The sequence below is a fragment of the Cotesia glomerata genome, linkage group LG4 (genome assembly GCF_020080835.1).
Source record: "Cotesia glomerata isolate CgM1 linkage group LG4, MPM_Cglom_v2.3, whole genome shotgun sequence".
In the NCBI taxonomy this organism is placed as follows: domain Eukaryota; kingdom Metazoa; phylum Arthropoda; class Insecta; order Hymenoptera; family Braconidae; genus Cotesia; species Cotesia glomerata.
Genome location: NC_058161.1, coordinates 2,279,884 through 2,294,811, shown reverse-complemented (window position 1 = coordinate 2,294,811; position 14,928 = coordinate 2,279,884). Strand labels below are relative to the sequence as shown.

At 25.0% G+C, this 14,928-nt stretch overlaps 2 protein-coding genes across 9 annotated transcripts in view; both read right to left on the bottom strand.

The window, feature by feature from the left end:
- LOC123264132 (longitudinals lacking protein) overlaps positions 1 to 14,928 on the bottom strand; it is a 200,768-nt gene that overhangs the window by 23,954 nt on the left and 161,886 nt on the right. The window contains exon 7 of one of the 8 annotated variants that reach the window (XM_044727282.1): positions 7,849 to 8,244. The exons of the other annotated variants lie outside the window; for them this stretch is intronic. Within the exon in view, the coding sequence (XP_044583217.1) occupies positions 7,892 to 8,244 (353 nt within the window). The 3' untranslated portion in view covers positions 7,849 to 7,891. Of the gene's footprint in view, positions 1 to 7,848; positions 8,245 to 14,928 lie in introns of those variants that run through there. 8 annotated transcript variants of the gene reach the window in all.
- LOC123264143 (protein krueppel-like) lies at positions 539 to 2,181 on the bottom strand. The gene is made up of 2 exons (XM_044727293.1): positions 2,031 to 2,181; positions 539 to 1,058 (listed from the first exon to the last, which is right to left on the bottom strand). Exons 1-2 carry the CDS (start codon positions 2,032 to 2,034, stop codon positions 727 to 729), a joined length of 336 nt encoding a protein of 111 aa, XP_044583228.1. The 5' UTR covers positions 2,035 to 2,181; the 3' UTR covers positions 539 to 726.

Sequence of the window (14,928 nt, the reverse complement as noted above, 5' to 3'; positions counted from 1 at the left end):
TATCAAACATACAAAAAATTGATTAGAGACACTTTTTTTATAGAACATTTAATTCTCTATCAAAACAGATTTCTTATCATTTTTTCATATTTTTAATATTCAACCCAGAATTTAAATAACAAATTTTATAAAATTTTCAATTGAATTTAAAAAGTTGAAAATTTAATAATGAAATTTTTAATTCAAAATTCTGGGATAAATATTAAAAATATGAAAAAATTATACTTTTTTTATAAGGAATTAAATTCTCTACAAAAAAGGTCATCACTTCTTTTACATCTCTGATTATTTAGCCAGAATATCAAGTCCAAATCTGAAAGAAACTTTGATTAAAAATAAAACTTTAAAAATTTTAGACTAAATATCAAAGATACAAAAAATTGATGAATAAGATTTTTTTATAGAAAATTGAAATCTTTATAAAAAAAAGTCATCACTTTTTCCATAGCTCCTTTTTTTACAAAGATAAAAAATATTTTCTGTAACGCGACGTAAATTTACGTTTTATACCCAATTAAATAAGTAAAATCTGTAAAAATTAAATTTTTATAATTTTTAATCTTAGCCTTAATTACAGTGAATGTAAATTAATAAATAATAATACCATAAAACAAGTATCATCAATTTTTCCGACCACGGCACTAATAAATATACCAAATAATAACTGTTTTATCCTTAAAAATAAACTCCGCGAATTATCGAGCAAATAACCCGCGAGTAGTAACATTAATTGAGATCGATGACGTAAACATTCTGTCCCCTGTGACACCGCCGGATGTGTCGGTAGACGTGTCCTCTCTGCTTCATCTTGACCATGCAGTAAGGACACTGGACCTTTGGCTCCTGGCCACACTCGAACCTGATGTGTCGCTTGAGGTGCCACGCATGCATGTAGCTTTTAAAGCACCTGGGGCACGTGTGAGTCTTCAATTGCTGCATCAACGTCTCTCCCCTGTTCCGGAGCGTCAGAGGGCTCGGGAACTGAAGCTCCGCTACCTCTACCTCCTCCTTGATTATCACCGAGCACAGATCCCGCTGAGACTTAATCACCCGTGACTCTAAAATTGATAAACAACGGAAATTGTTAGTTAATTATTTTTAATTAATTCTCTTCAGGGGATCATTTTGTTATTGATTAATTTTTCTGTTAAAAATTTCAAACACCTTGGGTTATTTTTTTAGGGAACGATTAAGCATTCATGATTTCCTGCAAAGCATAAAATTTTTTTATTAATTTTTATTCAATAAGCTAAGCTCGGTGAAACGATCAATTATTTTTAAATTAATAATCTATATCATTATATTACCTGTTATCTCGTGAACTATTGACATTTTTAAAGATATAAGCTCATCCCGATATTATACTCATGAAGACCTTTCATTTGAGTACCCACATCAATTTTTCATATATTTTATATATTTATATATATTATATATATGTATAAATGAAAAATATATCAAAAATGCATGTGGGTACTCAAATGAAAGCTCTTTATGAGTGTAACATCAAGATGAGCTTATATCTGTAAAATATATATTATATATATGTATATATGAAAAATATATCAAAAATGCATGTGGGTACTCAAATGAAAGCTCTTTATGAGTGTAATATCAAGATGAGCTTATATCTGTAAAATATATATTATATATATGTATGTATGAAAAATATATGAAAAATTGATGTGGGTACTCAAATGAAAGCTCTTGATGAGTGTAACATCGGGATGAGCTTATATCTTTAAAAACGGCAATATTTAAGAAAATACAGTGCAATTTAACAAAATTCATTATTTATAATGCAAAATTTTAATTTTTTATAGTTCACAAGTCACGGCAATCACATAGTAACTGCAAGGTTGCTAGTTTATTATTAATTATTCAAGGAATATTGGTTCCTAAATTATTAAAATTTTGGCTGAAAAAAATTCAATTTGAAAGACTGAAAAAAAAAAAAAAAATACAAAGCATACAATTTATAAATAAACAATTTTTATTTAATTTTTTAAAATAAAAAAAAATAACGATACCCATTTGATGATCTATTCCTAATTTCCTAGGTGAAACTTTTTGAAGCAGCTGACAAATATCCAAAATTTAAGGCAGTTTATTCATTTTCACAATTTTTCACTAATCACAACACTTTTAAAAATTAAGTTTTTGTTTATCACATCGAAAATGGTTTAAATTTGTTTGTGAAATAAAATTAGAAGATTATTCTTTAATTTTTACATGTGGAATTTTTTTTTTAATTTTTTTCATAACAATTTAATTGTTATAAAATTCTAAAAAAATTGCTAATGTCTGCCAACTTCGGTGTTATTAAAAATTAATAAATAAATTTTAGTAGTTCAAAATTAGAAAAATGTGTACAGAAAATTGTTTTAATAATTGTTCATAATTCAAATGATCATTTAATTACTTTTTAATTAATACTACTTTGAATTTGGATTAGATTTTTTTTACGTATAAAATAAATTTTATTGAAAAATATTACTTAGACTATCAAATATCTGGAAATTTTTATTCATTTTAATGATAACAAAAGTATAATACAAAAAATTAATGAAAAAAAGACGCATGTATAAATGAATAAAATGAATAAATAAAATGAAATTTTTTTTCAATATTTTTCCAGCTAAGTTATAATATAAGTCAAGCTAAATTATGTTGTTTGTTGATTTGAGCTTTAATGAAAAAAAAAAAATTGCAAATTTAGTCTCTTAAACTTTTTTAAAATACAGATTTTTAATATAAGATTTTTTTTTGTTCAATTAATTTATTAAAAATAAATTAAAAGATCATCAAAAGCCTGCTAAATTAATATCAAATTTACTTAAAAAAAAAAAAAAAAAAAAAAAAAAAATTAATACCACCAAAATGATGATTTCAATTTAAACCACTTTTTCTTTTTTATTTAAAAAAACAAATTTTTTATCTTTTTTAACTCACTTAAACTCAATTTTTTTTATCACTTTGTTTCCACTGTACATTTCCTCTTCTTCACAGAAAAAAAATAGAAAAAAAATTCTCCAAGTCAAACCTGAAAAATAAAAAAAAATTTATTAGTAAAATATTAAAATTAATAAAAATAAAAATTTTATAAAAAAAATTTTCATGAAAAATAAATAAATAAATTAATTAAAAACAAATTTTAGCTTTTACTTTTTTTTTTTTAAATAACAATAATAATAATTATTGTTGTTATTTATTATTTAAAAGTAAATTAAAATTTTTATCAAAAACTTGAAAAAAAAAATTATTTTTAAAAAATTGCATTAATTTTTTTTTTAAATTTCTACATATCAATTTATTTTGCAATGATTTATTTGTTAAAAAATTAATTTTAACCATCAAACATTTATCGAATAAATTTTGATTAAAAGTAAATTCAACAAAACATAAACAAAAATCATGTTTATAGTATAGAGAAACCATATGTTTTTAAAAACGTAACCTCCAAAAATAAATACTTACAATGCTATTAAATTCTCTTGTTTTTTCGCCGACAATAACTAAAACTTTTTACACTCACACAAACATTATCACTCAACAATAATAAAAACAAATAATTATGAGCATTAAAAAAATAATTAGCGTCAAAAAAAGTAAAATTGTAAAAACACGTGATACGTTATAAATATGACAGGCGTGTATACGAACAAAACTCGAGAAGAATATCAGTAGAAGCTACTAGTTACCTGAACAAGGCTCCCCTCTCTGTCCACCCTTTTCCACCTGAATATAATAGAAGCCCGCCATATCTATATATATATATATATAGAAATACACTGCACGAAAACTTTCGCTTAAAGCTTGCCGCTTATATTACCCTCTGTCATGTTTTCGCTTCATGTAAACACCTGCAAGCATTACTTCATTTACCGACCACCAAGCGCAAACCTGTAAGTACCATCAATTTTAAATTTTATTATTTCTATAATAATAATAATAATATTAATAATAATAATAAATAATAAATAATAATAATAATAATAACAAATAATAATAACAAATAATAATAACAAATAATAACAATAATAATAATAATAATAATAATAATAATAATAATAATAATAATAATAATAATAATAATAATAATAATAATAATAATAATAACAAATAATAATAATAATAATAATAATAATAATAATAATAATAATAATAATAATAATAATAATAATAATAATAATAATAATAATAACAAATAACAAATAATAATAATAATAATAATAATAATAATAATAATAATAATAATAATAATAATAATAATAATAATAATAATAATAATAATAATAATAATAATAATAATAATAATAATAATAATAATAACAAATAATAATAATAATAATAATAATAATAATAATAATAATAATAATAATAATAATAATAATAATAATAATAATAATAATAATGATGATGATAAGTAATACAAGAATTAATATTAATTTATGAAAATAAAGTTAGCCGACACCTGACAATTTTTAGAATTGTTCTTATTGAAAAATTTGTAACAAAAAAATTTTTTTTAAATTTCACACGTAAAAAATTTAACAAACAATGCATAAAATTTTTTACAATATTTTTTTAGTTCTAATTTAATAAATAAATAAAAAATTATTAAATGTCTGCTAACTTCACTATCATAAATTTATGAGATTAAAGTCAGCTGTCATTTAACAATTTTTTTAATTAAATTAAAAAAACCAAATTTATTCTAAAAAATTGCATTTTTTATTTTTTAAAATTTTTACGTAAATTTTTTTGACACTAATTTATTTCTTAAAAAAATTATTAAATATCTTTTTGGTAAATTGTATTTAACAAGAAGTTAAAAATTAATAATTGTCAACTTAAATTCAACAAAATATTATAAAAAAAATTTTTTTGCCGCTTGGGCTACTTTAATTTTCATGAAAAATGTACAAAGAATTTTTGAATTCTTTTTGTACATTTATTGATAAAAAAAAAATTATTAATAAAATTAAAATGTTTTGGTTGTAATTTAGAAATATTTTTTCAGTTTAAGAATTTGTAAGATTTAAGAAGAATAATAGTTTAAGTTTTATGTATTTCAATAAATATTTACAGAGAACATAACCTAGAACCTGAGGACAATTAATCTTTGTATTTAAATAATTCATTATTAATTTCAACACGGAAAAAAGTAAACTGTAATATTCACTCGGATTCCGGTTAATTTTTATAGTTTCAAACAGTAAAGCGGACATCGGGGTGGCAAAAATAAGTAATTAGTAGCTGTCACTATAGTAAATAACGACTCTTTCATCTTAAAAAATTACAGTTTCAAACAGTCAAAATTGCCATTTCAATATATAGTCCAAATTATGAAGAGAAGGGGAACTCAGATGAAAGAGAAGGGGGTCTCACTCTGGGAGAATTTAACATTTGAAACGGTAGAAATTATACTTTTAAAATATACATTTTACTAGTCCAAGCAAGTCAATAATTACAGTTTGATTTTTAGCGTTGCGTTTAAAATTTACCATTTTACTTTGTAAATATTGACGTTGCTTGTATTAGAAATTTACTAACTTTATTTTATACTTTTTACATATCATAAGATTATTTTTTAGGTACCAAATGATAAATATCAAAGTCTGAATTCTTAATTATTATACTTTAACATTTTAGACATTTACATAACGAATATTACTGTTTGAAATAGTAATCTCTTCCATGTAAAGAATAAATTGTACACGGAAAAAAGTAAACTGTAAAATTCACTCGGATTCCGGTTAATTTTTATGGTTTCAAACAGTAAAGCGGGCATCGGGGTGGCAAAAATATAAATATTACAGAACTTAATATAGAAAGTGTAAAAGCCACAATTTATAATTCAATATCCAAAATAAGTGATTAGTAGCTGTCACTATAGTAAATAACGACTCTTTCATCTTAAAAAATTACAGTTTCAAACAGTAAAAATTGCCATTTCAACATATAGTCGATATTATGAGGAGAAGGGGAACTCAGATGAAAAAGAAGGGGGTCTCACTCTGGGAGAATTTAACATGTGAAACAGTAAAAATTATACTTTTAAAATATACATTTTACCTAGGGTGTGATGAGGTGTATAAGAGGCTAAGCAATGAGTGTAAAGACATAATGCAAGAGTGGAATATGTACAAAGACAGTGAAAATATTATGAGAATTAAAATAACTGAGAAATTAAAAGGAAAAGTATGCAAGGAGTTTTGCAAATTAATAAAAGAAATAGAGGCAATACAAAGAGAGTGTGAAAAGGATGAATGTAAAAAAAGTAGTGATAATACAGAGGCTGCGTAGGTAGATGAGGTAAAATAGCACGCATGCGACTGTAAGTGCATGGAAAATGATGAGAAAATAATCAAATAAAAGTAGTGTAGGATAAAGTAACCGAAAGTGAAGTGAGAAATGGTAGCACAGTCACAATATAATTTAAGCAATTATAGCAAAACTACATTGTAAAGTAGAAATAGTGCAAACCAAAAATAAGAAAGTGATATTAGGATAAGAAAAATTAATGTGAATAGAGAACTAAGTATTAGTATATAAAGAGTATAAAAAAAAAAAAAAAATAAAAAGAGAAAACGACTGTAATCTTTGTAAAACACAAAACTTGTGATACAAATAAAACTTATTATTATTATTATACATTTTACCAGTCCAAGCAAGTCAATAATTACAGTTTGATTTTTAGCGTTGCGTTTAAAATTTACCATTTTACTTTGTAAATATTGACGTTGCTTGTATTAGAAATTTACTAACTTTATTTTATACTTTTTACATATCATAAGATTATTTTTTAGGTACCAAATGATAAATATCAAAGTCTGAATTCTTAATTATTATACTTTAACATTTTAGACATTTACATAGCGAATATTATTGTTTGAAATAGTATTTTCTTCCATGTAAAGAGTAAATTGTAACGTTTAAATTGTAAATATTACAGTTTAATTTTTTCCGTGAATAAATAAAAAGAAAATTGTAATAATAAATTAATTATTAATTTCAAGTCTTTATTGGGAAGTAATAAGTAAATTAAATATTTATTGAGAAGAAATTAATCAAAATAATTTAAATTTGTTATTAAAGAAAAATTTTAATTTATTGATAAAAAAAAATATTTTTTATTCTTTCATTTCTTCTTATGAAGAAATATGTTTATAGAACAGATGTGTACATCTGAATTTTTTTTTAGTTAAATAAATTAATAAAAATAATTTTTTTAATTATCATAAAAAAACAATTAAAAAAATTCTTAATCATAATTTTTCTTAATTTCTGCAACTAGAATTTTTCCAACAATAATTTCTTATAAAAAATTAATAATTTTTTTTTAAATTACTATCAATTGAATTGTCAACTAAATTTTCTTCCCAATAATTTTCTCAAAAAATCTAAAAAGTTAAAAAAATTTTCAAAATCTGTGCCATTAATTTTTTTACTAAAAATCAAGATAAATTGTCCTCTGAAAAATTCCACTTTACTTTTTGAGATCAACAAAAAAAACATTTAATCCAGGATGCATTTTCCTGACATGGGGATAAACATTAGGAGACTGCTTGGCTTTGTAGTCGCAATAGGGACACTTGAACCTTGGCTCCTTGTTGCACTCAAAAGAGACGTGTCTCTTCAGCAGCCACTTTCGGGAGTAACTCTTGCCACAATTTGGACAGTAGTAACTCTTCATCAGTTTCTCCCTCTTGAAGATCCTCATCTTCTCCAGACGAGAGTACGCTGAGTCCGCGAACCCTGAAATTACAAACCACTTTGTTAGTAAAAATAATCAAAAAATTATTACAAAAAACTACAAGCCCAAGAGAAATATAAATTACTTAATTATTTAAATATTTATTTATTTATTTAAATTCTTTTTACAAAATTAAGCTTTTAAATCAATGTAGCGGACTTCTTGTCCTAGATGTCGTCTGCGGATATGAGAATAAACCGGCGTGTACTGCTTAGAGCAGTAATTGCAGTAGGGACACTTGAACCTCGGGTTTAACCCACACTCGAACTTCAAGTGTCTTTGCAAATTCCTCGAGTACTTGTAAACTTTGTGACACTTTGGGCAGGAAACGTTGTCCGGGATTCTTTTATTCTTCTTCAGCTTCTGTTTCTTCTTCAAAATTCTGAATATTCGCGGACGAATCACTCTTTCTTGGGTTCTTACACTCAGCTCGACCTCTTCTTTGAAAACCATCGGCCATTCTTGTTCCAGGGGATTTATTTTATCTGAAAAGAAAAAAATTATTTGTTAATTTATTGGAAAAAAATATTTATTTAAAATCTAAGGTATTTTTTACTTAAAATTCAAGTAAAATCTGAGTTAAATATCGAAAATAGAGAAAAATTATGACCTTTTTTTGTAAGAAATTTAATCCTCTACAAGAAATGTCATCAATTTCTTCCATATCTCTTGTTTTTTAGCCGGAATTTCAAAAAAATCTTTGAGAAATTTTGATTTAAATTAAACCAAACTTTTTTATAAAATTTGAAATTTTTAATTCTTAGTTAAAAATCAAAAATATCGAAAAATCATCACACATTTTTTGTAGGAAATTGAATTTTCTACAAGAAAGGTCATCAATTTTTCCATATCTATTGTTCTTCAGCCAGAATTTTAAAAAAATCTCAGAGAAATTTTGATTAAAATTAAACCAAACTTTTTTATAAAATTTGAAAATTAAAATTTTGGTTTAAAAATCCAAAATATTATAAAATTATGACACTTTTTTTGTAGGAAATTGAATTATCTACAAAAAATGTCATTAATTTTTCCATATATCCCGTCCTTTAGCGAGAATTTCAAAAAAATCTTAGAGAAATTTTGAACGAAATTAAACAAAACTTTTTTATAAAATTTGAAAATTGAAATACTGAGTTAAAAATCAAAAATATCGCTGATAGGATTTAGTTCTATTTAATAACATTTAGTAACAGATACTAAATAATTTAGTAACAAACCTTTCATTACCAAATATTTAGTAAAGGGTACTAAATAATTTATTAAAGCCCATTTAGTTCCACCAAATAAATATTTAGTAGTATTTAACAAATGATTTATTGCTACGCAAAAAATCGTTTATTGGTATCAAAGAAATAAATTTTTTAACTAATTTTAGCGTGTAACCTAACTTTTTAACTTAAAATAAATAAAAATAATTTTAAGTAAAAATATAAGGTATTATAAAGAAAAGAATCTTATTAAATTATATTTTTTTGTTTGAGACATTTATAAAATTTAAAATTAAAGTTTTTAACATATCAATAATAGACTTATTGAAAAATGTTAACTAAACTCCGCTGAGAAAAGACATAAATAGAAGACATTTATACAAATATAAATAATGCTGTGAAGCGGGAAAGAATAGGAGTTACGGTAATTATTACGTGAAGCGTTCCACATTCACGTAACAGGATATTGGTAGGAAAGGATTGAGAAAGGAATTTGGAGAGGATCATCTTAATGTGAGTTTATAGAATATGCGAGAAAAAATTATTAGATAGCTCGGACTGGGATTCGAACCCAGAACCTTCCGAAGACATGTCGGCTACTCTACCATTTGAGCTATCCGGTCTATACTAAATTTCCTTTCGCTTATTCTATATACATTAAGCCACACCGTCCATCTTACGGCAAGCATTTTTACAAATATAAATAATGCTGTGAAGCGGGAAAGAATAGTGTATGTGTGTTTTTAAAGGTTTGATAAATCTCCCAAAATCGAGCTGAATAAAATAATCTAAGTCAGTGAATAGATTATGTATCACATAAACATTGGAATAGAAGCTTAGCCATCTACCGACAATACTTGCCAAATAAATATTTAGTACCTGTTACGAAATATTATTTGGTGGAAATAAATATTTATTTCCATGTAATAAGACTTTGTTCATATAAAGAAATCATTTATTAAACTGTAACAAATAATATTAATGGGTGTAAAATATTTATTTCTCCCAAATAAATTAATTAAAATTTTGTTACTAAATCAGTTTAGTACTCCGTACTCCGTAAATCCTTCTATCAGTGTATGAAAAAATAATAAGGAACATTTCTTATAGAAAATTCAATTTTTCTTCAAGAAAAGTCCTTATAAATTTTTTCATCTCTTATAATTTAGCTAGAAGTGTTGAGATTTTTCTTAAAATAATTCAGGATCTGAAATTTTGATAAAAAATTTTTTTACTGAAATAAATTTTATGGTCAAGTATAAAAAATGCAATTAATAAAAACGATTGTTATTGTTATTATTTATAATTTTTATTATTTATCAACTAAACATCTTGGGGTGCATATAACAAACAATCTCTCCTGGGATGTTCATGTGGCTCATACCTCGCGTAAGGTCTACGGTACACTTAACAGCCTCAAACACAGGAAGAACATACTATTTACCTCAAATCGCAAATTACTTATCACGGCTTTAATTATTCCAATAATTGATTATTGCTCATTGGTATTGATAGATAACTGGTAGAGCCTTTGGCGCGTAACCAAATGATCCGGGTTCGAGTCCCGGTCTGGGCTGTCTGAATTATTTTTTCGGTTACCGAAAAATTCCTACTGAGTAAGGTCCCTCCTCCCCCCTTTATCCTTTATTTCCCCAGTTCCCAAATTTGTCTTTAATGACAAATTTAGCTATAAATTATGGCTCTAAAAGATTAGACTATAAATTACAGCGATTGATGAACAACGGCATCAGGTTCATTTTCGATCTGAAGCGTGATGACCATATCACTCCTTATCGTCGCTCCTTAAAATGGCTCTCAATCAAATCAAAAAGATTGTATCTCCTAGCTTGTTTCCTGTATAAACTGTTCAGTTCTGGTGAACCAAATTTTTTGAGGTGTCTCTTTGTTGAGGAGCCACAAGATATAAGATGCTCGGAAAGGCTGGCTTCAAAGTATAACAATGTCTCGTTTAGCTTTCCAAACTTCTCAACAGCAGTATATGAACACTCTTTCTTAATATCATCAATACGCCTTTGGCGTGAAATACCATTGGATGTCATAAATTCAATTAGCATTGAGGCATTTAAATCCAAAGCATTTGAATTCTTCTACGACCTTGAACTCAGAGAGACATAGTAACCAAAGACTGCATTCACTCTACATAATTTATAGATAAACTGATATGTACAAAACTTTATTGCTCAAATCCATCAGTGGTTTTCATGGTGGTTTATATTTTTTTTTATATTTAGATGATGACTATGTTTATTGTTTTACATGTACTTTAATTAATCACACTATGTATGATTTTGCCATTTGGCTATTGCCTTGGCATTTAAATTGAATAAATAATAAGAAAAAAAAAATACAATAAAATTTCAAGGCGTGTAAATAATATTAGTTTTCAAGTCAATGTATCCCCTAATTTGTCCAGGATGTTTGGCGCGAATATGGACGTAAATTTGAGAAAATTGCTTGCTTCTATTGGAACAATACGGACATTTGAAGCGCGGGGATTGACCGCACTCGTTAAACATATGTCTTCTTAGATCCGCGTTTCGCTTGTACTTCCTAAAGCACCTAGGACAGCCGTAAAGTTTTACTTTCAAATGCTCTTGTTTTCTTCTGACAGGCTTCGATTGTACTAAAGCTACTGTTGAGGTTGCTTGTTGGTTCCACGATGAGCCTGAAAAAAATTTTTAATACTTGTATTAGTGGTTATACTTGCTTAAAAAATTTTTTTTACTGGAAAATTTTAATTTTTAATTTGTACATTTATTAATTCCTATATAACTAACTTAAAATCGATATTCTGGGCTAATATCAAAAATAAGGAAAAACAATTAGACCTTTATAGTAGAAAATTTAATTCTCTATAAAAAAAAAAGGTCTTTATAAATTTTATCCTATCTTTTATTCTTCAGCCAGAATATCAAAAAAATCGTCTGAAAAAAATTTATTTGATAAAAATTTTCAAATTAAAATTCTGGATTAAATATCAAAAATATGAAAAAATTATGAGACCTTTTTGGTAGGAAATTTAATCCTCTACAATAAAAGTCTCATGATTTTACCTTATCTCTTCTTTTTTAACCAGAATATTAAAAGTAAGGCCTGAAAAAAATTTTTATTAAAATTGTAACTTAAAAACTTTTTTTTTTTTAATTTTAGAATTAAAATTCTGGATTAAATATCAGAGATATGAAAAAATGATAAGACCTTTTTAGTAGGAAATTTAATCTTCTACAAAAAAAAAGGTCATCAATTTTACTCTATCTCTTCTCTTTTAGCCAGAATACAAAAAAAAAAAAAGTCTGAAAGAAATATTAATTAAAGTTGTAACTTTAAAACTTTTTTATAAAATTTTAAAATAAAAATTCTGGATTAAATATCAAAAATATGAAAAAATGATAAGATCTTTTTTGGTAGAAAATTAAATTTTCTACAAGAAAGATCCTTATCAATTTTGTATCTCTTATCATTTAACCAGAATTAAAAAATTGTAAGATTTTTCTGAAAATAACATCAGGATTTAAAATTTTAATGAAAATTTTTTACTGTCAATTTAATTATAGAAAAAATTATATTAATTAAGCATAAAAAATTCAATCCATGAAGATGATTGTTATTGTTATTATTGATGAGATAAATAAATATATATAATACATTAATATAAATTAACATATAAATAAAATTTCAAGGCGTATGAATAGTATTATCTCTCAAATCGATGTAGCCTTTAGATTTCCCAGGATGTTTGGCTCGGATATGGGCGTAAATTTTAGAAAATTGCTTGCTTAAGTACTGACAGTGCGGACATTTAAAGGGCGGGGATTGACCGCACTCATTACGCACATGTCTCAGTAGATCCGCGTTTCGTGTGTACTTCTTAAAACACGTCGTACAGGCGTAATATTGTACACTCAGGTGGTCTTGTTTTCTTCTGGCACGTCTTGATCGCACTAACAATGATACTGGTGGGGTTGCTTGTTGGTCCCAAGAGTCTGAAAAAAATTTTTAGTATTTGTGTTAGTAGTTATACTTCTTTATTATTTTTTTTTTTACTGAAAAATTTTAATTACAAGTGCTGAATATTTGTTTGAACAAGCTTAAAATAAAAATTTTTATAATAAATTTCATCCTCTACAAAAAAAGGTCCTTTCTTATCAATTTCACACTATATTTTATCCTTTAGCCAGAATATTAAAAAAAAAGTCTGAAAAAAATTTTCATTAAAATTGTAACTTAAAAATTTTTTTTTTATATAATTTAAAAATTAAAATTCTGGGTTAAGTATCAAAAATATAAAAAAATAATAAATCTTTTTTATAGAAAATTTAATCCTCTATAAGAAAAGTCAGAATATAAAAAAAAAATTTTAAAAAAGAATTTTAATTAAAATTAAGACAAAAATTTTTTTATAAAATTTTAATATCAAAATTTTGGGTTAAAAATTAAAAATATAAAAAAATTATAAGATAACTTTTTTATAAAAAATTAAATTAAATAAAAAAAAAGGTCTTTATTTAGCGAAAATTTGAATTTTTTAATAATAAAAAAATATATTTAAATAAATAAAAGTAAAATTTAGCTGTAAAAAAAATTTAAACTATTATTAAAAAATTAATTCAATGAATTAGATTAATATTTCTCTTAAAATTTATTTATTTAATCTCCACTGTTTATTAAAGTAAGTTAAAAAATTTTTCTCATATACTTTTAAAGCAAAGTAATAAAAATTTCTAAGCTCGCATATCAAGATATCCAATTTCAAATCCTGGATGACTTTTTCTAATATGCTTATAAATATTCGGCGACTGTTTGCTCAAAAAATCGCAGTAGGGGCACCTGAACCTCGCGCTTTGTCCACACTCGAATCGCATGTGTCGATTTAAATGGCTACCGCGTTTGTAACTGCGATAGCACTTTGGACAAACGTGATTTTTATAAAGGGATCTCTTGCGACCTCTCTGGGGTTGCAGCTGCTCATACGTCGTGAAGGCTGCTACTGGAATTTCCATCCCCGTCCCATTGTTTGCCCCCATTTCTGTTACCTCCTTGTCTTCGCTCTTCATCCTCGGGAACTCTTCAAAGTTCAGCCAGCTTTCTGAAAAAATAAATTTAAAATTATTCCAGTCCTTAGATTTATTTTTTATTTTATTAAAGAGTAAGATAGAATTAATTAGAAAAAAATTCAACACAAAAAATCCAGGCAAAAATTTAAAATAGATAAAAAAAAATTTAATTTATGTCGGGTCGAATTTTATAAAATATTTTATAATACAAATTTATTAATCTATATTATTAAAAGAATAAGAAAAATTTTGTTTCTAGGATAGTCATATGATAAAATCGGTTTTTTTAGTGTCATTGCAAAGGTCTTATCTCGAAAATGCTCTATCTCTAGATACATAGTTAAGAAATGACCTTGTATCTTGAGAACTATTGATATTTTTAAAGTTATAAGGTCATCCCGATGTTACACTCATCGAGACCTTTCATTTGAGTACCCACATCAATTTTTCATATATTTTATATATTATATATATTTCCCAAATACTATGTATGTAAAATATATCAAAAATGGCATGTGGGTACTCAAATGAAAGCTCTTGATGAGTGTAACATCGAAATGAATTTATATCTTAAAAAATATCAATAATTAAGAAATTACATTGTATCTTGTCAACTAATAACATTTTTAAAGATATAAGCTCATCCTGATGTTATACTCATCGAGACCTTTCATTTGAGTACCCACATCAATTTTTCATATATTTTATATATTATATATATTTCCCAAATACTATATATGTAAAATATATAAAAAATGGCATGTGGGTATTTAAATGAAAGGTCTCGATGAGTATAACATCGAAATGAATTTATATCTTAAAAAATATCAATAATTAAGAAATGACATTGTATCTTGTCAACTAATAACATTTTTAAAGATATAAG